The 26,725-nt window shown below is 42.8% G+C and overlaps 2 protein-coding genes across 3 annotated transcripts in view; one reads left to right on the top strand and one right to left on the bottom strand.

Annotated features, from left to right (window-relative positions):
* LOC138964601 (uncharacterized) overlaps positions 1–22,050 on the top strand; it is a 57,642-nt gene extending 35,592 nt beyond the window's left edge. For both annotated transcript variants that reach the window (XM_070336602.1, XM_070336601.1), the window contains exons 10-14: positions 493–799; positions 11,809–12,096; positions 15,067–15,275; positions 16,822–16,967; positions 19,316–22,050. In XM_070336602.1, the coding sequence (XP_070192703.1) occupies positions 493–799; positions 11,809–12,096; positions 15,067–15,275; positions 16,822–16,967; positions 19,316–19,443 (1,078 nt within the window). In that variant the 3' untranslated portion in view covers positions 19,444–22,050. The remainder of the gene's footprint in view (positions 1–492; positions 800–11,808; positions 12,097–15,066; positions 15,276–16,821; positions 16,968–19,315) is intronic.
* The window catches only part of LOC138964603 (HMG box-containing protein 1-like), a 48,784-nt gene continuing 42,964 nt past the window's right edge, over positions 20,906–26,725 (bottom strand). The window contains exon 13 of the mRNA XM_070336603.1: positions 20,906–26,502. The gene's annotated coding sequence lies outside the window, so the exon portion shown is untranslated. The remainder of the gene's footprint in view (positions 26,503–26,725) is intronic.

Here is a 26,725-nt window from a genome sequence, read left to right as displayed (position 1 = left end):
TAAAGCCTATCCTACCTTCCATTAGTTATGAAACCTCACTTCTCAGTGTTACATTTTGTGTGTGTGCGTGCATGCGTTTTATGTAGTTTTTGTTTTTTTCCAAAACATGAAGGAACAGAAAATGTAGACTGGCCTGATCTCTTGCCAGGTTTCGAACTCTGTTCTACAGCTAAATCTTTCCCTCTGGGTTAGCCTTTCTGTTTCTGACTGAATTACTGGGTGTGTCATTTTTGTGTGCAGTCGAACCTGTCTATAACGACAACACAAGATACCAACCAAAACTGGTCTTTATACATTATAGACACTATGGATATAGCGCATTATAGGTGAATTATACAGACAAAAACCACATCTGGGATTCTTCAGAGTTGTAGTTGTAGGCAGGTAGTCGCTTTCGAGAGTTGGTTTTTGCAAGGGCAGGTTTGACTTTATTGTATTGCATTGTAATTATATTAACCCTGAATATCATGAACATTTCTTTTTTACCCACAGACAAAGGAAGGACCTATGGCTTACCACCCCACCTCCAGAAGAGGAGCCCCCTCCCCCACTCCCTGCTCGCACACCCCATTCTCATCCTCACCAGCAGCACTACAATTCCGACGATGACGAAGATCCCAACAATTCCGGCAAGGGCATCATGAAAAGGTCAAGGTCGTTTGAGAATCTGCGCTCACCAGACAGGAAGGTGACCTTCGGCGAAGATTCTGCTCCGGGGTCGTGCACCTCGTCGTCGTCTTCTTCTCCGTCTCCGCCAGCAAGAGAGGGAATGACGGAGGGCGAGGAAAACCCTGTTGAGGTGAGAGGGTTGGTTGTGCAGAAACAAGGGCAGAGGTGCACGTATCAAAAATGAGTGCCACCCAAATCAGAGAGAACAAACCGCGGGGTCTGATTCTTTCAAATCACAACAAATCTCAATTTCAACCAATCTAACACTGCGGCTGGCTCTCTTTTGGGTGGTAACTTTGTCGTGCACCTCAGTTTCAACCAATCCAACACTGCGGGTGACTCCTGTTTGGGTGGTAACTTTGTCGTGCACCTCAGTTTTAACCAATCCAACACTGCGGGTGGCTCCCGTTTGGGTGGTTACTTTGTCGTGCACCTCAGTTTCAACCAATCCAACACTGTGGGTGGCTCCTGTTTGGGTGGTAACTTTGTCGTGACAGTTTCAACCAATCCAATACTGCGGGTGGCTCCTGTTTGGGTGGCAACTTTGTCGTGCACCTCAGTTTCAACCAATCCAACACTGTGGGTGGCTCCTGTTTGGGTGGTTACTTTGTCGTGCACCTCAGTTTCAACCAATCCAACACTGCGGGGGGCTCCTGTTTGGGTGGTTACTTTGTCGTGCACCTCAGTTTCAACCAATCCAACACTGCGGGTGGCTCCCGTTTGGGTGGTAACTTTGTCGTGCACCTCAGTTTCAACCAATCCAACACTGCGGGTGGCTCCCGTTTGGGTGGTAACTTTGTCGTGCACCTCAGTTTCAACCAATCCAACACTGCGGGTGGCTCCCGTTTGGGTGGTAACTTTGTCGTGCACCTCAGTTTCAACCAATCCAACACTGCGGGTGGCTCCCGTTTGGGTGGTAACTTTGTCGTGCACCTCAGTTTCAACCAATCCAACACTGCGGGTGACTTTCTTTTGGGTGGTAACTTTGTCGTTCACCTCAGTTTCAACCAATCCAACACTGCGGGTGACTTTCTTTTGGGTGGTAACTTTGTCGTTCACCTCAGTTTCAACCAATCCAACACTGCGGGTGGCTCCCGTTTGGGTGGTAACTTTGTCGTGCACCTCGGCCCTCGGTCCCTAAAGACTTTCTACCTTGACAGTTCCAGGACCCCAATTATTATACGTTATTTGTATTGTTGACCAAACTATGACATTTTACACCGATGGAGACAGTCAATGTTCCCTCCGAGCGGTCGAGGTGAGCAAATACTGTCAAGATCAGTGTAAAATGTCATATTTTGGTCAACAATACAAATAGAGAATATTATTCCCCCCTCTGCTTCTTTTCTTTCTCTCTGTAAAGGTGTAGGGCTAGTTATTTTTCGGTAACTTACCCAACAACCAAAATCACTTGCCCAACAACGGGCCTGAATCCTCGATAGCTCACATGTTGATGAGTTAGACTTTGAGGGAACTACTTTAGCGATTGAAAAGTTCCGAACGCTCCAATGTACGAAATATACATCTCTAGACCAAACAATACAAACATACTGCATTTAAACTGGCAACTACAGGCTTGAACACATTAATCTCCATATAAAATCTGTGATTTAATATCATATTCTTACTCCGAATCACATTAGCATTGAGTCACCTGAGATGCTTATCACTGAAAAACGCTTACCCGGCTAAAGAATTTAAAGGGAAGCAACCCCATCACCAAAACGAAAGTGAAAGTAGCTTTGGTAATGGGCCAGTACACCGGGAGTTACCTCCCATACGGGTGTATGCCACGTCACTTCCTCTAGGAACACGTGCCTATTATCATACGTCTTTTTCACCTCGGAGAGGACGGTTCACTTTTTGACGCTCTGTGGCTGACCTTGTGTGTTTGAGTGACACCCGCCGGCCACGTTACCCAGCTTGTCTGCTCGCCTTGCCTACAGTTTGGTGAGCTCGTTCCCGTTTGTTGTTGGTTGTTTGCGCTGTTTCGTTACTGTACGTTGTCCGTTTTTTACGGACTTGTGTGTCAGTGACTTGCGTGTTTCGCCATTTTGTTGTGTGAGTTAGTTAGCTAACTCGTGTGACTTTGCTAGTAGCTCTGCGTGCCCTCTTTCTGTTTGGGCAAGTGTAGCTTTAGTATTTTGTTGACGCGTAAGCGTGTGTGTTTACTGTGTTTTCAGTCGTTTTGACTTACGTTTCAGTAAATCTTTTTACTTTGCCACGTGTTGTTGACGTTTGTGTCAGTGTCTTGCGTGTCGTCATTTTGTTGTGTGAGTTAGTTTTCTAGCTCGTGTGACTTTGTTTGTAGCTCTCCGTGCCTCTGCTTGTGGGGCAAGTTTAGCTATAGTATTTTGTTAACGCATTAGTGCGTGTGTTTACTGAATTTTCCAGTCGTTTAGACTTATGTTTCAGTAAATTTTTTTCGCGTTGCCACGTGTTGTTGTCAACATGTCTGATTCAGACAAGCGCCGTGGCAAGTCGGACCCCAAGGGGAAAATTAAGGCTAAGTCTTCCTCTTCCAAAGCAACGTTACTTGTTACAGACCAAGAGCGTAACACTTTGTTGGCTGTACCAATTTCGGCGCCTAGCGCTGTTACTACTTCTGCTTCTTTTACGGCGCCTAGCGCTACTGTTACTTCTGCACCTGTCTCTACATCGGAGACTTCGTCTTCTTTGTTAGCACCTGGACAAGGTGCGTTGGTTTCCTCTCTGTTAAAGTCACTGGTTCCAGAAATCCGCAGCTTGGTGCAGGCAGAATTTCAGCGTTCCGTCGCCAGCAGTTCGGCGTTTCCGGCATCTGGCAGTGACGTCCGGGCATTGGCTTCCGTGTCTTTGTCCTCCACTTCCGGCTTGGAGCAGCGTCCTCCCTCTTCAGCGTCGGTTGGTAAGCAGAGCTGGTCCGATAGCCCTCGTGAGGCGCCTGGACGTTCTCCTTCGGGGGACAGCTCTTTCGCATCGGGTCACGACCGATACCTTGCTGATCTTTCATTTCCGGCGATAACCTACGAGGCCCCGGACTTGTTCGAACAGCGGCGGCAGTCGGTTTCGACTGCCGCATTTCCGGCACTTGCCGGAAGTGATGATCCGTCCGCTCCGGCACGCTACGGCGGTCGCGGCAGGATGGAGTATTCACTGACTTCCGGTCCTTCCGGATCGCGAAGTCAACCAGTGCAGTCTTCACTTCCGCATTTTGCGGTTCCGTTGACTACACTTCCGGTTTCGGCCGGAAACGCTTCTTCCTCTTCTGGTGGTTCCTTCCGGATACCAGATAGTGGATTACAGCGTGCGCCTTCCGGCTTTCAAGCGCCTAGGCTTGAGCAGGCATCACTCCACTCAGTCGGGGGAGTGACGTCAGCTCATCCAGCTCCGGTTTTTGCGGATGGTCGTCCTGCTTACCCTTTACCTTCACAGGGTTTTGGGCGGCAGGATGACGTTAGTGCTCAGGCTTTTCCGGTTTCCGGTTTGCCAGGGCATGCTTCTGCTTCCGGAACTGGTGACTTCGGTCATGGTTCCACGTGTGACTATTCTGATGCTCCATCAGTGGTCAGCGAGGAGTCGCGGGGCGTGTTTCCGTCGAAGCTCAAGTCTGTTCTTGACGTCGCGGCGGAAGTAACGTCTCGTTATTTTCCTGAAGGGGTGGTGGCTGCGGACTCTTCCGCATCATTCGTTCCTTCTGCCATGGCGGACTTCCGGCCGGCACAGGAGGATGTTTCATCCTTCCGGTTCGCCGAGTCTCCGTCAGTGGCTTACCAACTTTCGCATTCACTGGTTCGTCCAGCACATGCGGGGAGTGGTATTCGGCCAGTGCCTGTTCCGTTACTGCTTCCTTTTGGTCCAGTTCCGGAATCAGCTCAGCAGTGGGTGGCTTCAGCTGCCCAAGCCTCTTCCTTCGTGCCTACGGCCAATAGGAAGCTTGGCATGCCCAATCAGAGCCAGAATTGGCTGGCGTCTTTTGCACTCCCTAGGGCTACCCTTCCGGTTTCCCGGGAATTGCTGCCTCTTCTGACTAAACCGATCAAGCGTGATTCGGTTTTGCCGGTTTCCGAGGCTTCCCTCCTCTCTGCTGAGGAGGTTGGACGTCGGCAGATCGAACTGTCCTCCATTGCGGAGACTCTCGTTCGGGCTCTGTCTCGGGCATTGACCGATTCGCTAGTTCCTTTCACTCTCAGTGAAGAACAGAATGCGGACGATGTCTCTGCGCTTTTGACCGCATTGGCCAAGGTCAATGAGGAACAATTGCGTCTTTCCTCCCTGCAGTACACCCAAGCGGTACTCTGCAGGAGGGATCTCTTCCTCTCGCAGTCCCAATTCACGGAGCTGGCTACTAGGGAGACCTTGAGAGTCTCCCCGGTCTCAGAGGAGTCTCTCTTCTGTCCGCTGGCACTGGATGCCAGACAGAAGGAGATTCAGTCAAACAAGGACAGTCAGTTCCTTGACTACACTCTGAAGGGGGTGAAACAGTCTCAGCCTTCTAAACAGAAGCAGGCTCAGACATCGTCTAACCCCAAGCCAGCTCAGAAGCGGCAGGCTTCGCCGGCCGCTCGTGGTGGGAAGAAGAGGACGGCATCGGGGAGGGGGCGTGGCGGCTCTGGAAGTAAGCCACACCCCCAATGAAGCGCTCCCGATCTCACCTCCCTCCCGCCCTCCACCTTGGTGATGGCGGGAGGCCCCTCCCGGGCACTTTCTCGTTGGATGTCGGTAGTAGACAGCCAATGGATTGTGGGAGTGGTGAGTTCGGGCTTCCGTCTACTCTGGCGGGAGGAAAAGGCGCCTCTTACCCGAGTGCCTCCGCGGTTCAAGCCCCCCTTCTCGCAGGAAGCACGTTCCGTCTTGCAGTCGGAAATTGCCTCCCTGGAGCAGAAGGGCGCGGTGGAGAGAGTTCGGGTCCACAGCTCCCTGGGATTTTACGGGCGTCTGGTCGCTGTTCCCAAAGCATCAGGAGGATGGCGTCCCGTGTTGGATTTATCTCTCCTCAATACTTTCTTGAGGGAGATAAAATTCAAGATGGAGACGCCAGCCTCTGTCCGAGACTCTCTCCGCCCAGGAGACTGGGTGACCTCGATCGATCTCACGGACGCATACTTTCACATTCTTATGCATCCGACCGACCGGAAATGGCTTCGTTTCCGGTGGGGAGATCAGATCTACCAGTTTCGCGCACTCCCTTTCGGGCTGTCTCTCGCACCGTGGATTTTCACCATGGTGGTGAGACAGGTCTGTGCACTGGTGAGGTCCCAGGGTATCCGTCTGCGGGCTTATCTGGACGACTGGCTCATCATGAACCAGTCCCAGTGCGGCTGTTCGCAGGATACCCTGACGGTTCTTCGAGAATCCAACTGGTTGGGGTTCTCGATCAACCGGGTAAAGTCGGAGCTGACCCCGTCACAGACATTCACTTATCTGGGGATGTCTTTCGACACGGTCGCTTGGACTGTCCAGCCTTCTCAGAGAAGGGTGGACAAGCTCCAAGCTCAGATTCGCTCCACTTTACCTCTCCTGATGGCTTCCATCCGCTCGCTCGCCTCCATCTTGGGGCAGATGGAGTCTATGGCTCTTCTGGTTTCACTGGGCCGGGTCCACAAATGTCCGCTTCAGTTCGCGCTGAAGCCGTTTGTGGACTCTCCTCTGGTGGACTGGGACGCCCTCATCCCTTTGCAGGGATGGTTCCAGTCTGCGACCCTTCCGTGGTTGCACACGGAGTGGGTCTGCAGAGGTGTTCCGATCGTCGTGCCCCTCCCCGACCTGGACCTCTTTACAGATGCGTCCAGGGAGGGTTGGGGGGCACATACAGATCTTCAGACTCCTCCCTTTCCGTTACTCAGCCGAGTAATCCGGAAAGCGGAGATGGAGGAGCCGGCCCTTCTTCTTCTGGTCGCTCCTCTGTGGCCGTCGCAGGTCTGGTTTCCAGATCTTCTTCGGCTTGCCCAAGGGCCCCCCATTCCTCTCGCACTCGTGCGAGGGGAACTAGTGCAGCCCCGAACAGGCATTCCACACGAGGAGCCCAGTCTTCTGAAGCTTCACGTGTGGAAGTTGTTCGGGACTCGCTGAAGCGCTCTGGGGCGTCGTCTTTGACTCTGGACTTGGTGGCTCGCTCGCATAGAGCGTCCACCTCTTCAGTTTATGCTTCCCACTGGAAGGCATGGACTGCCTGGTGTTCAGCTAGAGGGGTGAGTTCGGTGGCTCCGCGCTCTATTCAGGTCGCTAACCACCTCTCTTTCATGTCTTCACAGGGCGCCTCAGTCTCCTCGTTGAGGGTCCGGCGCTCCGCTATCTCGGCGACTCTTCAGCAGATTGGTCGTTCTGTTCGAGTCGGGGGCGTTATAGCTGCAGTCATTAAAGGGGCTGCTCTTAAGGAAGCTAAAGCTCGTTTGCCCGCTCCCAAGTGGGACTTGTTTTTAATCCTGGAATTCCTTCGTTCTGCGGATTTTGAGCCTTTAAGCGAGGCCAGTCTGTTCAATGTCACTCGCAAAGCGCTGTTTCTCCTTTTGTTGGCTACGGCCCGACGGGGTAGCGAGGTCCACGCCCTGTCGGGTCAGCCTGGAGATATTTCCTTTGAGCCGGACGGTTCCGCATCTTTGCGTTTCCGGCCTGATTTCCTGGCCAAGAATCAGTCTCCGGGGCAGGCCTCTCCGCTGGTTAGAGTTAAGGCTCTGACCAGCGCGTTGGCCCCGGGTGACCCCGATTCGGTCAATTGCCCTGTGAGGGCACTTCGTCTGTACTTAGCCCGGACTCAGCCGATTCGGTCTAGTTCTCAGAAGTTGTTGTTTATCTCTCTCCTTACTAGGCGCGAGAAAGATTTGTCGAAGGTAACGTTGGCCCGGTGGGTGTCCTCGCTCATCAAGCAGGCTTATGAGTGGAGGCGCACAAGGAGGGGGGGGGTTATGCCCTCCTTGCCACTTGACTCGGCCCGAGCCCATGAGACGAGGGCGTGGGCATCCTCTCTGGCAGTTCTGCGCTCCAGACGTCTAGAGGAGGTGCTGACAACTGCGTATTGGCGTTCCGAAGATGTTTTCATAAACTTTTATCTTCGGGACGTCACAGCTCTTCGACAGGATGGCTCCAGAGGCCTTCCAGCGCTCATAGCAGCAGGCCAGTTCCTGTCCAGAACTTGATGGTGAGTTTTGATTCATTTCTAGCCCACCGCCTTGTTGATGTTATCTGCTAATGTGATTCGGAGTAAGAATATGATATTAAATGGAAAATTTCCTAAATAAATTATCATTTAATTAATATACTTACCCGAATCACATACTGTATTCCCTCCCACCTGCCCCGCTTATGGTTTTAAGATTTTTTAAAGCCGTATGATAATAGGCACGTGTTCCTAGAGGAAGTGACGTGGCATACACCCGTATGGGAGGTAACTCCCGGTGTACTGGCCCATTACCAAAGCTACTTTCACTTTCGTTTTGGTGATGGGGTTGCTTCCCTTTAAATTCTTTAGCCGGGTAAGCGTTTTTCAGTGATAAGCATCTCAGGTGACTCAATGCTAATGTGATTCGGGTAAGTATATTAATTAAATGATAATTTATTTAGGAAATTTTCCAGTTTGGTTCTTTTCTAAATCCAAATCTAACGATCAGTGCAGAGAAACTCGCTTTAGATCTCTTATGAGTGCACGCAAACTCCCAAGGCAAGTAACTCGCGTACGACAAGAGTAGTTCCCCTTCCAAATTTTCTGAACTGAGTTGCTTGGACAAGAGACTGCAATCCGACGGTTAGTTTTCGACAATATTTCATTTTATAAACAGATCACACCCAACCAAATGCACACATCGCATCAATTTAAAGAACATACAGCGGTTTCATACACTATTTTGCCCCAGAAAACGGAACTTCATACAGTTTTTAACGTTGGAACACGGGTGCAAAAGTTCGTCTGCTTGTCCCATTCGAAGAAAGAACATTTCCTAAGCGATACCAAAACATGACCAGAACACACACTATCTGCCTTTACCGCCACAGCAGAATAACAACATAACTGTATACTTAATGTTAGTCCAAAACAGGGAAACTGACAAGAAGTGTTAACAGAATTGATTGATTTTCCCTGAACTATACAACCGCGCATTATTCAATCGCCAGCGCAGGTAGACTGGTTGAGTGATTTGGATTCGATCAAACTTTCGCACAAAAATTCCTCTTTTCTTTGAATAACTGAAGAAAGGAGGAATAAAGAGGTTACATACCTCGTCTCAGTGATTATTAAAAATAATGGTCTCAGTTCGCGGTCATGAAAAAGCTCGCTGAAGCTCGCATTTTTCATGATCCGCTAACTTCGACCATTATTTTTGATAATCACTGAGACTCGGCATGTAACCTCTACCTACATGGCTTGCTGTGTTGTACCAGATTTACACGAGTTGTTTTTTTAAATATTGAACTGCGAGCGAAAGCGAGCTGTTCACTATTTGAAAAAGCAACGAGTGTAAATCTGGTACGACACAGCAAGCCATGTAGTATTCTGTTTATCCTACATACTGTACTTACGTGTATTTTACTGAAAATGTCCTGCATTCGAGGCAGCTAAATTGAAGACGTTTGTTTTGGACCCTCGATCTCTTCTAAAGCCTCGTGCAATCTATTACGTCAAAGCAAAGAAACGTCACTCTGAAAGTGTGGCGTGACGTTTTAGTTCCAAAGATTCATCGAGGGTAATTAGCGAGCGCAATTTGTGTTTCTATAATATGACGTTTGTCTCGGTGAATTTGGCATCATAAGCAGTGGAAAAACAGGTCCCTGCCAGACTTGCTTGACATGACCTCATTTACATGATATACACACGTGTGATTTGAACGATTATTATCTCACGGGTGTCTCTCACACGTATGTAGGATAAATAACATTTATATATCGATCGATTTTAGTTAGAATTCTTTTCATTTTTTACGATTGAACACACACAAACATGCACTCTATTTTAGTCTCGGCTAGCCACCTAGATATGAGGTTTTGTTAGACTCTAACGTCACATGGCTCAAAGAAAGGAAATCCAATGTTCAATTGATACATTAATTTTTAACTGAGGAGGTCATTTTAACTGAGGAGGTCCAGGGCGGGGATGTAGCTCAGTCGGTAGCGCGCTGGATTTGTATCCAGTTGGCCGCTGTCAGCGTGAGTTCGTCCCCACGTTCGGCGAGAGATTTATTTCTCAGAGTCAACTTTGTGTGCAAACTCTCCTGTCCGAACACCCCCGCGTGTACACGCAAGCACAAGACCAAGTGCGCACGAAAAAATCCTGTAATCCATGTCAGAGTTCGGTGGGTTATAGAAACACGAAAATACCCAGCATGCTTCCTCCGAAAGCGGCGTATGGCTGCCTAAATGGCGGGGTAAAAACAGTCATACACGTAAAAGCCGTGGGAGTTTCAGCCCATGAATGAACAAACAAACTGAGGAGGTCCAAGGATGCCCTCAGGGGAACTTTGAGGGTCCCAAGACCAGAAGAGCTTTTCGAAGTTCTGTGAGACCTTCACAAAAGCGTTATTTGTAATATCGGGTAGATGCACTCAGTAAATTCGCATCAGAACAGAAGTAATAGAAAGTTTTCTCGTCTTCTTCTTCAGCGTTCCAGAATTTTTCTGGTTACGTGTGAGCTCGTTTGCCCATTTGGGTTTCCCAAACTATACTCTGAGAGCATAGCCAGCTTCACTCCGCTTTCGTTGAGTAGGCATGCAGGGTATTTTCGTGTTTCCATAACCCACCGAACTCCGACATGGATTACAGGATCTTTTCCGTGCGCACTTGGTCTTGTGCTTGCGTGAACACACGAAGGGGGTTAAGTCACTAGCAGGTCTCCACATAAGTTGACCTGGGAGATCGGAAAAATCTCCACTCCCCACCAGGCAGCAGCGACCGGGATTCGAACTCACGACCTCCCGATTAGAAGGCCGACGTCTTACCACCACGCCACTGCGCACGTCGTCTTCAAAACCCAGCCAAGTGTACGTTACTGTCCATTCTGTATTGAAAAGCTCCTATTGGTACTAGGCTGTCGATTTACTGTTCGTTTCTTTCTTAAATTTAAGATTTCTTTGTTCAGTGGAGTCCGGGTACAACGAATCTCAAGGGAGATACATTTTAGTTCGTTATATCAGTAATTCGCTGTAGAGTTTTCATCCCTAAATGGCCTAAAGACAAGTTTTCCCACTCACCTTCAAATGATCGTCCCATCGATCTTTCCTTGGAGAGTACCATCTCTGCATGTTTTCAACAGCTTCATAATATAATCCATAGAGGCATAGTTCAAATGTTCACTTTACTGTCACAATTTTAGAAGTAAAATTTAAAAAGTCGTGTAAAAGCATGTACATGTACATTCTGATCAATCTCCGATTTCATGGTGTCCACCAGTTCTGGTGCATGCACTACCTGGCCAAGTTTCCTCTCAAGACATCAAAGAGACCGCCCCATAGGTTAAACTCCCCATAGGTTAAACTCGGTCACTGACCCGGGGTTGGTCATACACAAGCCGTGGGAGTTTCACCCCATGAACGAACAAACAAACAAACTGACCCGGGTGCAGGAAGTGTTTCCTCTCTCATATGAAAGGGGAACCACCTCTCATAGCTAAAACTGGGTCAATGACCCCTGGGAAGAAGGTCAGTGTCTATAAAGAAGGCCACCCAGCTATCACAATGGACCTGCCTTTGATCTCGCCTCGCACGCAGATCGTTGTAGCCTTGTGACTTTTTAAAGCACAGTCATAGCTTAGCAGCTGATTGGAATAGTGAAAACACAGCGGCGGTGGCTGTTCCGTGCACCTCCCGCTGTTTGTTCAGAGTTCGCTCATCACGCGATGTGCACTTGCGTTAGTGTATTTTTGTGTATTTTTGTCTTTGGAGACAATTATTGACATCAGTTCGTTGTAGCCTTGTGACTTTTAGAGACAAAACGGCTCTGGGGCGATGAAAACGTGTTTGTTATAAGAGGGGTTCGTTATGCAAATAAGTTCAAAAGGTTCGTTGTAGCCGGAAAGTAACAAGTAAGAAATAGAAGGCTGTCTGCTGGGAAATCAATGGCAGTTCGTTAAAAGCGGGATTTCGTTATACCCAGGTTCGTTATAGCTGGACTCCACTGTATGTCTTGTTTTATCACCATGTCTTATTCCTCATTTTCACGTGTTTTCTGCCCCAGATCCTGGCCCAGAGGGTTATAACCGTGCCCCAGTTCACTGACTCCTCCCCTGACTCGCCCACCGTTCCTCCCAGGACTCTGATTGGTCAGCACACATCTGACTCCACCCACACAAAAAACATCGGCACACGGCCGGACGCTGAGGGGAGTGATTCGCCTTTCAACCACCAGACGGAGTACGAAAACTGGGACCTTCTTCGGGGAGTGCTGAGAAGAAAGTCGGCGCTGAAGGGACACAAGTATTTGGCCGGCGATATCAAGTTTATGAATCTGTTGACGAAAACACAGGTGAGTAGGTTGTTGAGCGTGGAAGAAAGTTCATGGAACTTGCTGAGACTTGTCAGTGAAAAAGGAAAAACTTTGAATTGGTTTTCCTCAATGCAAATTTAAAAGCATCCCTGACTTGAAAATATGACATTTATTTTGCCAGAGCATGCTTATAAGATATGTCACATTTGATTTAAACGTTCTTTGGCCTTGATGTTTCCTTTGAGAAAGTTTGCAGCCTTATCTTGACAAATGACATGAAACATATCTAAGTAACTATCTCCCCTCGAGTAGCTTCCCTTGCTTCTCTGTCATTGTCATTTGTTGGTTTGTGCAGTGCAGTTGTTTTGTCAGTTATTCTCCTCTTTATCTGTTCTATCGTCTTTCTTCTTCTTTTTTGTGTGTGTACTTTTGTGTTTTTGTGCCTGAAGAAGACCCTTAGGTCGAAACGTCGCTGTTATTCGTTCCGTGTTTGTCATTTTAACGTGAGTACATTGCTTTTTGGTCTCTTTATTGTTCCCTCTCACGTGCAGTCGCAATTGTTTAATACTTAAATTTGGGGGGTTAGAGGGGAGTTCCACTGTACCTGTGATGACAGGACACCCCAGGAACCAGCCAAGTGTCCCTCCATTGCAGGCAGCGTGTCATGACGGCTACATTTTGGTCAAGAGTATACGGGCGGGGATGTAGCTCAGTCGGTAGCGCGCTGGATTTGTATCCAGTTGGCCGCTCACGGCTCACGAATTCTGCCCAAAACCACCGCTTAAGTTTGTCCAGCTGCATGCTGTAATTTGACCCGCCAGGCTTGTGATAAGAGCTGAGGCTGGCAGCGAGTGTTTCTAGGTCACTCCTTGGCTCTGGAATTTGTTCTGTTTTCTGTATTGAGGAGTACACTGGTCTGCTGCTGTCTCCTGTGTTTTCAAAGTGGATTATCTTCTACATCACAGTTGTTGTGCCGATATCAATTGCTGATTCCAATTGCTATGTGTGTGTGTTTTATAATGTGACTGACAGATTTCCGACAACACCCTTTAGAGTAATGTAATTTAGACAGAAGTATAACCTGTGTATAGTCTATTTTCTGTGTTGTGGAGTATACTGGTCTGCTGCTGTCTCTTGTGTTTTCAAAGTGGATTATCTTCTACATCACGATTTTTGTGCCGATATCAATTGCTGATTCCAATTGCTATGTGTGTGTGTTTTATAATGTGACTGACAGATTTCCGACAACACCCTTTAGAGTAATGTAATTTAGACAGAAGTATAACCTGTGTATAGTCTATTTTCTGTGTTGTGGAGTATACTGGTCTGCTGCTGTCTCTTGTGTTTTCAAAGTGGATTATCTTCTACATCACGATTTTTGTGCCGATATCAATTGCTGATTCCAATTGCTATGTGTGTGTGTTTTATAATGTGACTGACAGATTTCCGACAACACCCTTTAGAGTAATGTAATTTAGACAGAAGTATAACCTGTGTATAGTCTATTTTCTGTGTTGTGGAGTATACTGGTCTGCGGCTGTCTCTTGTGTTCTCAAAATGGATTATCTTGTGCATCACGATTTGTGTGCCGATATCATTTGTGATTCCAGTTGCTTGATGTGTGCTCTTTGTATGTGACTGAGAGATTTCCGAGGACACTCTTTATTATTATGTTATTGAGACAGAAATAAAACTAGCATATAGAGAAGCTTCTGTACAAACATGGATACCACAGTGCACTCGGAATCAAGTCATTTAGAAAAACTAAATGCTCTTTGTAGAATCTGTGGTGAAAGATCTCGGAGAAACCAAAATCGGACAGTAACATTTCTGGTAGCTAATAGTAATACTGGGCGAATAAGGGGTGGATAAACCAGTGGCACAAAGAACTGACAAACGGCCTTTGGCTCGCTAACTGTCTGTGTGAACCAACACGAAACTGGAGTACGCGCCGCAGACAGTGTGGAACCAGTCTGTTTATTGACCCCGACCTCCACAGCGCTAATGACGTGTTTTCCAAAATTCAGTGAGTGATTCGTAGAGAGACTAAACTGTAGTCACGCTAGTACCTAATTTCTTCTATCAAAAATCTTACATGCACCACACAGCATGGGTGGAAGTTAGTGCTTGTTTGTGTTGTGTGCATGTGACTGTGCTGTAAGACAGGTAGAATGCATGCATTATAACGGGCTTAGTGCAAATCACGCTCACATTTCTCCAGGAGTGTTTGGTGTCTATGTAAACTGTGTTCACTGGACTATGCGATGAGATCAAGAGCATTGCAACTGCATGAATGGGAAGATTATTTTGTCTATTGAAACAAAGGCAGTGTGTTTCCCCGCGCAGACTGAAAGAGCAGTATCAGCCCGCTGACGGCTGGGGTATCGCGTAACAGCGTGCTCGCCGCTGGCAGCTCTCGGTGGCTCGCAGGCCGCTCAGGAGATTAGATCCACGGTAGCGCAGCTGGTGTTGCTAAAAGTAAAGAGGCAAGCTATGCGCGGCCGTGCGCTGTCAGCGTGAGTTCGTCCCCACGTTCGGCGAGAGATTTATTTCTCAGAGTCAACTTTGTGTGCAGACTCTCCTCGGTGTCCGAACACCCCCGTGTGTACACGCAAGCACAAGACCAAGTGCGCACGAAAAAGATCCTGTAATCCATGTCAGAGTTCGGTGGGTTATAGAAACACGAAAATACCCAGCATGCTTCCTCCGAAAACGGCGTATGGCTGCCTAAATGGCGGGGTAAAAAACGGTCATACACGTAAAATTCCACTCGTGCAAAAAACATGAGTGTACGGGGGAGTTTCAGCCCACGAACGCAGAAGAAGAAGAAGAAGAAGAAGGTCAAGAGTATACCATCTAGAGACATAGTGCTTGCTGCCGCGCGAGCCGAGAAAGTTTTCCCTCTTTATCTTTGCTGCGCTGGCCACAAAACCCCTCCGCGCGGAGTTTTTTTTCCAGACACATCGTACGTAGGGTGTATAGGCATTTCTCATTTCTCCCTCTCAACAGGTGGTCGCACTAGTGTGTGCGCTGGCTGTGGACGGCAACGTGCGAGAGGCGCTGAGTCTGGTGGACCGGCCGGTCAGCAAGATGGTTCTGACCACAGATGTGCCGCCGGGCATCAGGGACTTTGTGGAGCGTCAGTATTCCACCACCGACACTCTGATGGACATCGACCCCGGCCTGATGGTCAGCATCATTGATGCTGTCAGATACTCGTGAGTCTGGCTTGTTTTTTGTGTGGGCGAGATGAACTTTGTTGTCAATACTGTTTGTGTTTTCAAGAATGTTTTCTGTGGAATTTAAAAAAAAAAAAAAAATCGTTGCTTCTGACTTTGTGTGTGCGTACTTAATTCACACACATTGTGGACACACACACACTTGTTTCAATATTTGCAGAAAATTTAAAGTGAAGGTCACTGATTATGTGATGGTTCAAGCTAATTTTCTAGAGCAAATACATGTATGTACATAACATCAACTTATTTAAAAAAAAAACAAGCTCGCGTAAGGAGAAATTACTACATTTAGTCAAGCTGTGGAACTCACAGAATGAAACTGAATGCACTGCATTTTTTTTTACAATGACCGTAGTCCGCCGCTTGTGCAAAACGGAGTGAAACTGACGAGCCTGTTTAGCGCGGTAGTGGTTTCGCTGTGCTGCATAGCACGCTTTTCTGTGCCTCTCTTCGTTTTAACTTTCTGAGCGTGTTTTTAATCCAAACATATCATATCTATATGTTTTTGGAATCAGGAACCAACAAGGAATAAGATGAAATTGTTTTTAAATCGATTTCGGAAATTTAATTTTGATCATAATTTTTATATTTTTAATTTTCAGAGCTTGTTTTTAATCCAAATATAACATATGTATATGTTTTTGGAATCAGAAAATGACGAAGAATAAGATGAAATTGTTTTTGGATCGTTTAATAAAAAAATTATTTTAATTACAAGTTTCCGATTTTTAATGACCAAACTCACTCATTAGTTTTTAAGCCACCAAGCTGAAATGCAATACCAAACCCCGGCCTTTGTCGAAGATTGCTTTGCCAAAACTTCAATCAATTTAATTGAAAAATGAGGGTGTGACAGTGCCGCCTCAACTTTTACAAAAAGCCGGATATGACGTCATCAAAAGTATTTATCAAAAAAAAGAAAAAAACGTCCGGAGATATCATTCCCAGGAACTCTCATGTCAAATTGCATAAAGATCGGTCCAGTAGTTTGGTCTTAATCGCTCTACACACACACACGCACAGACAGACAGACAGACAGACAGACACACACACACACACACACACACACACACACACACACATACACACATACACCACGACCCTCGTCTCGATTCCCCCTCTATGTTAAAACATTTAGTCAAAACTTGACTAAATGTAACAAAAGTTTTTTTACTTGATTGAAAATTGTCAGCTTGTTGGGTTTGGACTTATGTTATGGCGGTGATAATTATATTCTGCTAAATCTTAATTTTAAAAATGGTTTATTTGTTTGTTTGTGTTACGTGTAGAACATGTACCGCCCTTAAACTTCCAATAGTTGCCAGATTTTTAATAGTATTTTGCCATATCAGAAAATGTGTCCAAGGAAATAAACCCCGGCAACATCCTTGAATGGTTATATCACATGTTGATGCAATGAGGCTGCAATTAATTCAGGAGCCTGTTGTTTGAGATGGCACAGAAGTGTGTGCAGGGGGTGGTCCGTGCTTGACTCGTTCATGACATATGTTTACTACTTTTCCAGGAGCCTGTCGTTTGAGATGGCCCAGAAGTGTGTGCTGGGTGTGGTGCGAGCGCTGGACGCGGAACAGAGTGGGGCTGTGGTGGCTGTCACTGTGGAGTTCCTGGCCGCCACCATCACCAACCGACCGCTGCAGCCGTCAATGACAGGTAGATATGCTAACAGGAGTTGGGGGGAGGTGGAGAGACCGTGTATGTGGGGTGGGAAGGAAATTTGTGTTTGGGCGCAAGTGGTTGGAGGTTGATGTGTGTTTGTATGTGTGACTGGAGATCTCTTGCTAGTTTATGTGTGGGGGACTGAAATTATGCTTGTTGTCGTTTCTTTCTTTGTGTATGTGCTATAATGTTGTTGTTTACTTGTTTCTTTCTTTGTGTATGTGCTATAATGTTGTTGTTTACTTGTTTCTTTCTTTGTGTATGTGCTATAATGTTGTTGTTTACTTGTTTCTTTCTTTGTGTATGTGCTATAATGTTGTTGTTTACTTGTTTCTTTCTTTGTGTATGTGCTATAATGTTGTTGTTTACTTGTTTCTTTCTTTGTGTATGTGCTATAATGTTGTTTACTTGTTTCTTTCTTTGTGTATGTGCTATAATGTTGTTTACTTGTTTCTTTCTTTGTGTATGTGCTATAATGTTGTTGTTTACTTGTTTCTTTCTTTGTGTATGTGCTATAATGTTGTTGTTGTTTACTTGTTTCTTTCTTTGTGTATGTGCTATAATGTTGTTGTTGTTTCTTTCTTTGTGTATGTGCTATAAAGTTGTTGTTTACTTGTTTCTTTCTTTGTGTATGTGCTATAATGTTGTTGTTTACTTGTTTCTTTCTTTGTGTATGTGCTATAATGTTGTTTACTTGTTTCTTTCTTTGTGTATGTGCTATAATGTTGTTGTTGTTTACTTGTTTCTTTCTTTGTGTATGTGCTATAATGTTGTTGTTTACTTGTTTCTTTCTTTGTGTATGTGCTATAATGTTGTTTACTTGTTTCTTTCTTTGTGTATGTGCTATAATGTTGTTGTTTACTTGTTTCTTTCTTTGTGTATGTGCTATAATGTTGTTTACTTGTTTCTTTCTTTGTGTATGTGCTATAATGTTGTTGTTGTTTACTTGTTTCTTTCTTTGTGTATGTGCTATAATGTTGTTGTTTTGTTGTTTGTTTTGTGTGCGTGTTTTTGTTGTTGTTGAGAGAACTTACAAGGGAAGAGGGAGGGCAAGCTCTGGGGCAAGAATTGATGTGGAGACTGGACTTCTTGTTGACAAACTTAAGTAGTTTACATAACCATCTTGCCATGCAAGGTAAACAGTGTGGGATAGTGTATGGGTATTTATCGCTTGACCCCCCCCCCCCCCCCCCCCAAAACAAAAAAACAAAAAATTGTTTGTATGCTGTATGCCTGAGAGTGCACTTTTTTTCAGAGAGTTTTTCTATGCATGAGTGTATGTATGTCTGTCTAGTTGAGTTTATCTCTGGTTGTGTGAGTGTGTGTGTGTGTGTGTGTGTGTGTGTGTGTGTGTGTGTGTGTCTGTTCGGAAGGAGGGGATATATCTGTCTGCCCATGTGTGTCCTCAAAGAATGAGAGAATGCTTCTTTTGTTGTTCTCGTTTGTTTTGTTTATATTAGTTCCCTCAAAGAAAGGATGAGAGAAAAAAAGTGAGGGGTATGTGTGTGTCTCATAGAGAAGAGTATCACAAGCAAGAAATTATCTTTAGGGTCAAGAGATGGACACATTGCGTTTATTTCAGGTACACGTATCCATCATTTCATGCTACTGTTATGCCAGCAGGTTTGAAAGGATTTGATTCTTAATAAAAAAAAATGTGTGGTACTAACAAACACACCATGCCTGCACTAACCAGATATGGATAGTAGACTGATTTGAATTGGTGTATGCTCAAATTTATTTATTAGTGAGTATTTCTACGCACATACCCTCCCAGAGGGAGGCTCATGGCGTTTACAATATGCCGTGTGAGATGGAATTTTTTACACAATATATCACGCATTCACATCGGCCAGTAAATCTCAAGCGTGTTAGGCGAGTATATACTTTTCACGGCCTATTATTCCAAGTCACACGGGTATTTGGTGGACATTTTTATATTTGTCTATATAATTTTGCCAGGAAAGACCCTTTTGTCAATCGTGGGATCATTAACGTGCACACCCCAATGTAGTGTACACGGGACCTCGGTTTTTCGTCTCATCCGAAAGAATGCTGCACACATAATCTGTTCTAAATTCTCAGAACAATGGTTTAATCCAAGTGTTCAGTAGTTGCTTACCATTAAACCTCAAAACACTGACATTTCTTTCTTTTTGCTGACATCATCAGTGTTTTTGTTCTGCATTCTGAGTTATCTTTTCAAATTAGTCTACGAAATGATATTTAATTTATTTATAGTATCCAGTTTGCTGAGACAACAGGTAATTATTGGCGCTGTTGTATTGTGTTTTAAGAATAAAACTTGTGCATTGATGTCTGTGTGAATGATGTGTGTGCAGTGCCATCATTTGTGGAAGAGGTGTGTCAAGAATTGGAGCGTGCTCGCAAGATCTCCCAGAATGCACCAGCTCTCAACTCTCTCCTCTCGGAAATCAAACTCTGCGCGAAGAAAACATCAGATAGATAGTAACCCTCAATAGCCACCAAAACTGTACTGGACGAACAGTGTTATGTTTGAGAAAAAACCCTTGGTATTGTACAAAAAAATAAAAGATTAAAAGGTTTATTTTCGTCAGCACAAGTGAGGTGGAAGAAGGGACCAACATTTAGTGTACATTGCGTGTATATAGTGCTGGTATAAGACATGTATTTTCAGTTGATTTATGTTTTAATTAACAGTTGTTGATTTAAAAGGGTAATAAAAAGGGTTAAAAGGTCTAGAAACCACAACTGCAAGAAAGGCAAGTCAAAGGAAACCGAAACTTTTAGCAGCTACAAAATAGAAAGCTGATAGTCAAGGATCTTATCACTTTAAATTCTTACTGTTTTTGTAGATTTATTTTTATTTATTATTTTTATTTATTTATTGCCGAGTGGTCCCAGATATTTATTGTGATTACAAACTGATCTCCAGGTTTAACAGTGTTCCTTTGATTCATTGGTTGGTCTCTTGCTTGACTGTTGTGAAAAATCACCAACTGCATGTATATAGTCGTCACACACTGGTATGTAAAATTGCCCCATGATGATGAGCCTTCCTGGTTATCAGAATGGGTCTATCAAGATCACTGCGTTTAAAGATCACTGTGTTTTGGTGGTGTGTGTCATTCATTCTTTCTTTCACTGCACACTGTCTTTTTTTCATTCTTTATTTTTTTCATCCTCTCATTCTTTATTCATTTCTTTTATTCGTTCCTTCTTTTATTCATACTCTCTTTCTTTCATCCTTTTATTCATTTATCCATTTATTCATAGATTTCATTTATTGATGCCAAAGCATGAAAATAATCTAGTCTGGTCCACTGTGTGTTTTTTCATTGTCATTTTGGTCAAATTGTAAATAAATATAGAGACCATGTGATCTTGAAATGATAATATGGTGTGTTGATCAACGCGTGTGTCTTTGGTGTAATGCACTTAATGGTTCTACTGTATTTCCTGTACCAGTAATTTATGTGTAATTGCAGTTTTTTTTGGTTGTAAAGTAAAGAGCTTTCATTGTTCAGGCATGGGAATTGAAAAAAGTAAAAAAAGGCTGAAAATTTGTAAGTAATGGCAGGGGGGTTCGGGGGCATGCCCCCCCCCGGAGTTTGTTTTCTCGAAAAAACCTAAATGGTGCAATTTGGTGTCATCTAAGCTCCAAGTTTGCCATTAAATTCAGTTTTTAGAACCATTTTTGCCTCCCCCATTTATTTTTTCGGCAGACACTTTGGCTTTTTCGGCGGAACAAAAAAAAAAAATCGGCGGAAATTTGCCTTTTGGCGGACAATTCCCATGCCCGATTGTTGTTTGCGTACATTCTTAGAAGAAATCATGTGAACAAACAAAAAGAAAGCTTTTGTGTTGCCAGAATTGCCTGAGAAAAGGAGATTTTCATTGTGTTCAGTGCTATTGTGTGATGCCATAATACCCTTTATATTGGGATTCTATTTTTGGTTTCATTTCTCACAGAGCATTATAATACATGTATGTAAATGATATACTTTATGTGCACAATGTACATGTATCTTTTGACATATATATTGTTTATATTGTTAACTTAAAGTAAATCACAGTTACACCAAATCCTGTTTTGTTTACAGGCACAGATGCACAAACATGTATTGCTTTAGAGAACGTCTGTGTACAGTTCATAATTTTATTGTACAGTTGTGTTTGTAATGAAGTTCTTTTAGCTTCTTGTTAAATACCTGTAAAGTATGGTCTCATCTTTTTGTGGTTTTACCTTTAGCATCTCTGCATGATCAAACAAAGATAACTTGTGATGTTTTGAACAAGTGACCCCCCTTGTTCATGCATTGAATGCTCCCTTGTTCAAGTTAATGATGTCATCATACATTTTACATTTGTGACAAGAATTTTAATAATTAAGATATGTGCCTCTTTTACTCAGCATATAAACAGCCATTGTATTAAGGGGTAATATACCTTAAGACTTTCACTGTTTCTTTAAACTTTCACTTTACAAGTTGGTTGTGAAAAAAGTACAATTTTTTGTTGCTTTAATGTATATGTGTAGGTTTCGAGTTTTCCTAAGAAATCCTTACACAGATAGTTTTGTGAAACATTCCATTTCTTTATGACACTCTTATAATGTACATATTCTTTCCTGGAAGTTTGGAATTTATGATTTCTGTTAGAATTCTGATTCCTCATCTAAATATTTTATGAACAATTTTTAACGTTAACATTCGTTTACTCCTGTATTACCAAAGTTGACTCTTATGGGTACTTGAGTCTTAAATTTTGAGAAAAAGTGAATGGTTTTGTTATTGTAACCACAGGCTTTATAAATTCACTTCTTAATCTGTCCCTGTCACAAGAAAAGTGCAATGTTCTTCTCATTAGTGAAACTTGATCTTTAGCTAGCTGTCCTGAGGTTATGTGTTCAAGTGACCTGGTTAACAGATTAAATAATCACTGAAGGAACACACACACCATCTCTCTCTTTTTATATACACAGAAAAACCCCGAAATACATTTTGAGAAAACAATCTTGCAACTTTTTATTGTGAATACTGTGTGCAACTGTGTATAACAAATTAAAAACAGAAATAAAACCTTTCAAAAACAAGATTTTCTCTTCATTGCAAACTTTGCTGAGTTTCTTTCTACACAATTTCTGTCTTTAACAATGCAAACTTTCCTTTGTTTAGTTTCTCTGTCGGTCTTTTACAATGAAAACTATCTTTAGTTTCTCCGTCCGTCTTTAACAAAGATAACAAACTTTCTTCTTTAACAAGGTTTGTGCAAACTTTCTTCCTACAATGCAAACTTTCTCAAGTAATGCAATGTAAACTTTCTTTCTTTGTCTGTCTTTAACTTTGTTGTCACAACTTTTTTTGTAAACATACAAATTAAAGAACGCACACACATGCTGTTCTACAGCACGAGATTATCATTTTACAAAAGTAGACACTTACTTCCTTTCACATGTGTGCAAGCAGCATCGATTTGAAAATAAAATTGTTGAAACAGGTGTTGTGTGTAAAAGCTTATAGTGTCAATCACATGCTATTGATGTTTGTCTCACTTTAAACCCAGCACCTTGATACCTCAGATTTTACGAGACAGGTCTGGGTTAAAAAAAAAATCTGACAACAGACACCCTTCATTCACAAAGAAGGTAAACAAATACAAGTTGTACAGTGGAATCTCCCTTTAGATTACTAAAACTGCAGAAATCAGGTTTTCAAAAGAATGAAGGTTTAAACTGGAGATAATTGAAAATATCTGACAAAATCAGGTCATACAAAATATGAAGTCTTAAAATGAAGATTAATATGCAAATCTCATGAACAGAAAACTCCTCAAAGCCCAAGTCCTAAAAAAGGAGGATGGTGGTGGCTAGTCTTCAAAGGGAGGTTCCACTGTATAAGCTCAACACTTGTTGTTTGTTTGTTTTTTGTCTGAAGAACCAAATTGTGAATGTTTTCCCTATCAGAAACAAAACGGCTGCATCACACTGCATAAATCACAAGAATCCTACTGTAAAACATTTCCCTCCCTCGGACACAAATCACACAATCATCAAGATTAAAAAATGTCTATGGTACAAAAATGCTCTTTTTCTACTCAAAACTAGTACATAACTTTGAACACAATCTGGTGATAGGCACATGTGATTCAGAAAACAATGGAGGAAAAAATGACTGTAAAATGTAGCTTAGTTTCCACACAAAGAAGACCAGGCTTTTTTATCTTACGGTTTAAAACATGCAAGACTGCACACATTATTTCAAATGTAATTTCAATTTAACAGTTTGACGAGATACAAAACAATGCCTTCTTAGTTGTGTAGCTTATTCTTTCAAACATGCAAGACATAGGAATGCACTTATCATTTCAAATGATTTTTTGGCGTACAGTGTAGTTCCAATTTAAGAAATGTTATGCAAGACGGAATACACGTACAGTACATAGCAACTGACCGTTCATATTAAGAGTCTGAAAATTCATTCATTCATGACACGTTTATCCTAAGTGAAAAAGAGAAGAAAAAAACCCACAACAAACAAGTTTTACCAAATAATTATCATATCAACACTTTGATCTTGTCTCTGTAACACAAAGAATGCGTGAATATTAGCATCTCAAAATTACGCTTTAATAGAAAAATACATGCAGCACAAATGTATTTAAAAAAACGAGGCATTACTTCAAAACATCTTTAACAAGGGTGATAATAAAGCTGGAAGTTTCTTTAAAAAAACACACACAAAAACAACAGTAAAAACTCTGTGGTTTGCCCTATTATGTTGAGACAAATACTGCCAATTTGTAAGTCTTGTGAAACTGCCATATGAACAGACGGGGAATATATTTGATAACTACTAATGCATTCATTTCAAGCTAGTATCGCATGTTTCCTGTTAATTTCAAGTGCACTGGAAGACTATTGCTTTTTGGGAAGAAAAAAAGTGAAAACTGCTAAACAGATTTGCCTGTATTTTGTTCTGAACACAAAAGCAAGCTGTACAGGGTATACAGAATTTACTTCGTAAAAGTAATCCTGGAAGAATTTGGAAGAAACAAAAAGTGAAAAATTGGTACATGCTGGCAAAAGAAAGACAAGGTGTATTTATGATTTACTTTCTGCAAGTGCTTTCAAAGTGTGCCTGTATTTTTCTTTGGTGCTGTTTATTAGTTAATACAAAACAAGCAGGCTTTATTTTAGAAGATAGACGCCAAGTGCCTTTGTATTTTCAAAAACAAAATAGGACAATGCAATTTTAAATGTTCTTTTTAGCTGTGCTGCTAACCTTTTTCCTTGCATAACCTTACTATAAACTATCATCTTTGCTCGGAAAGGCATATGAAGTGGAGAGAAAAAAGGATAATTATGGTGACATGATCACAACAATTCCCATCACACGGTTGTACTTCTGAATAATACTCAGAGAAACAGAGCACACAAATCTACCTTATTCATCTTTGCAGAATGTCCAGTGGTTATTTACAGAATGATCACAGGGAGGGGGTATATGCTTTTCAATAAATCTTCTGGCTCAATATTATCCTGCAGTTAAAATTGCTACCTGTATAAACTGAAGATTTGCTGTCGTTGTCAGTTAAATTACAAAATGATCTCTCAAATGTCAAACTTCTGTTATCATTCAGACTATTTTTGCAGTGAACACAAATTATTGTATGCGGAAGGGGGTGGGGTGGCATTAATATCACGAATGATGTTATTTTTTGTTGCTTTTGCTTTTGCTCAGAGAAAAGTGGAGGCACCCAACAAAGCAAAATCTCTAACGAAACGATTAAAACGCTTTGCAGATAACTTAACGATACCGCTCTTCTTGCGTACACGATCAAGTTTATTGCCACAGATGTGTCCAGGCTTTCACGAAAAATAAAAGCTTTCACTTGGACACATACAAGAAATCAATAGCGTGCCTGTATTCTGTGCAGTGGGTTTTGTTCTTGAATTAATGTTGGAAGTAGCATCTATGCTAAATCAATGCAGCAAAACAATTCCCACACTGTACACAATGCAGTCACGCTGTAGATTTTTGGTATTTGTCCAAATAAAAGATGCTGTTATTCCATATGAAAGCCTGAAAACATCTGTGGCAATGAATGTGGTCTCTTAGAATGTGCCTTTAAGCAAAACTCACAACAGATGTGTAAATTCAGTCATTCTATCACCTTGTTCAATGTACCCTTGTTTAAAGTCCTCGAAAAATCTATGAAAAAAAGGTCTTCAAAGGGAGCAAGTCTCAAACTGGGGGTAAATTTACAGATGTCAGGAGCAAACAAATTTTAAAAGTCTTACATTTGGAGGTCTCAAAAAGGGGGGTTCTACTGTATTTACATCAACGTTTTCTTCTTACAAACACTGTAAGTCATAAAACTTTCTTTCGTATCACAATGCCACATAATCTGTGCACGTTTTAAAAAAGAAAACACCAAAACAAAACTAGTCTATTGACAGAACAAAAATGCAGGTTAAACATTTATTTTTTTACAATGTACATAGAAGATCCGAGAAAACTGTTTCTAATATTGTAGAAACTAACTTTTTCCAGAAAGAAAAGGTATGTCGAAGTCAAAAAGGTTATTTCTGAAGTAACAAAGTTGAGCAACTGCTTTCCTCTGCAAGTTTTAATTTCACAAATTCAAGCTTTCTAGTATGATGAAAAAATGCTTAACAAAAACACAACCTACAATAGCACAACACACACATATTAGCATTTCTTAATGTACATATCTTTTTACTATACACAGTTTTAAAGCTAGAAACATTCATAAGGAGTACCAAAGAGTGTGTGTTTGTTTCTACTGATGAATAAAAGACTAAAATAAACCAAATTTACTCCTTCATAGAAATGAGAAAAAGGGCTTCGATCTTGGTCCACAATGTCTGCATTACTGAAAGAACAGCAAGACACACGTGTAATTAATTATTTTGCCAAATTCAGCACCCAAATAACTATTTCTAACTCAATAACAATAATTTATCGTTTTGGCTGTTGTCTCTTTCAAGATAAAAAGTTCTAAGAATTATGAAAGCAGTTAAAAGAGAGAGAGAGAGAGACAGAGTGTGTGTGTGTGTGTGTGTGTATGTGTATGTATGTATGTATGTATGTGTGTGTGTGTATGTGTGTGTATGTGAGTGTATGTATGTATGTCTGTGTGTGCGAGTGTGTGTATATGGGTGGTTTACAGGCATGTGCAACATGTCTTAAAAATCCACTCTAATGCCATATATATCATATTTTGTAAAACAACCTGGAGGGCTCAAACCTGTAATGCCACATGTAATTGCCTCAAATACAGATAAGTCTACTTCACCTCAAAACACACCAACAAAAGTTAAGAGAAGATGACGAAATTTTGCAGACACTTGACTGGAAGTATCCTTCAGAGTAGGTGACAGGAGAGATGTTGTTGAGAAGATGGCGCCTTGCAGCTAGTGAGTCGCTGACAAATAAGTTAACGGCAATACAGGCTGCGGTGACGCAGTGAAGCATGTACTGACAATGACTTGAGATCAGTTTTCCACACCGCCTGATGTAGTCTGTAACAAATCAAAGCAGTCACATAGAAACACAAGTTCAAGCTTGCTTTTTGTCGCAATCCTGCTTCCTTTCACTGTACTCCACTGTCATTTATTCAGCTACTTGCACCAAATAAAAATAAATCTTTTTAGTTCCGATAGATAAAATCCTATCATAAAACATCCGATCTTGAGCTTTAAGTTTGCTTTAGACTTTAGTTAATGATGAATAAAAAAATAAATA

This window comes from Littorina saxatilis, linkage group LG4 (genome assembly GCF_037325665.1).
Source record: "Littorina saxatilis isolate snail1 linkage group LG4, US_GU_Lsax_2.0, whole genome shotgun sequence".
Lineage (NCBI taxonomy): Eukaryota > Metazoa > Mollusca > Gastropoda > Littorinimorpha > Littorinidae > Littorina > Littorina saxatilis.
The sequence above is the reverse complement of the archived record's forward strand: the minus strand, read 5'-3'. Positions and strand labels throughout refer to the sequence as shown.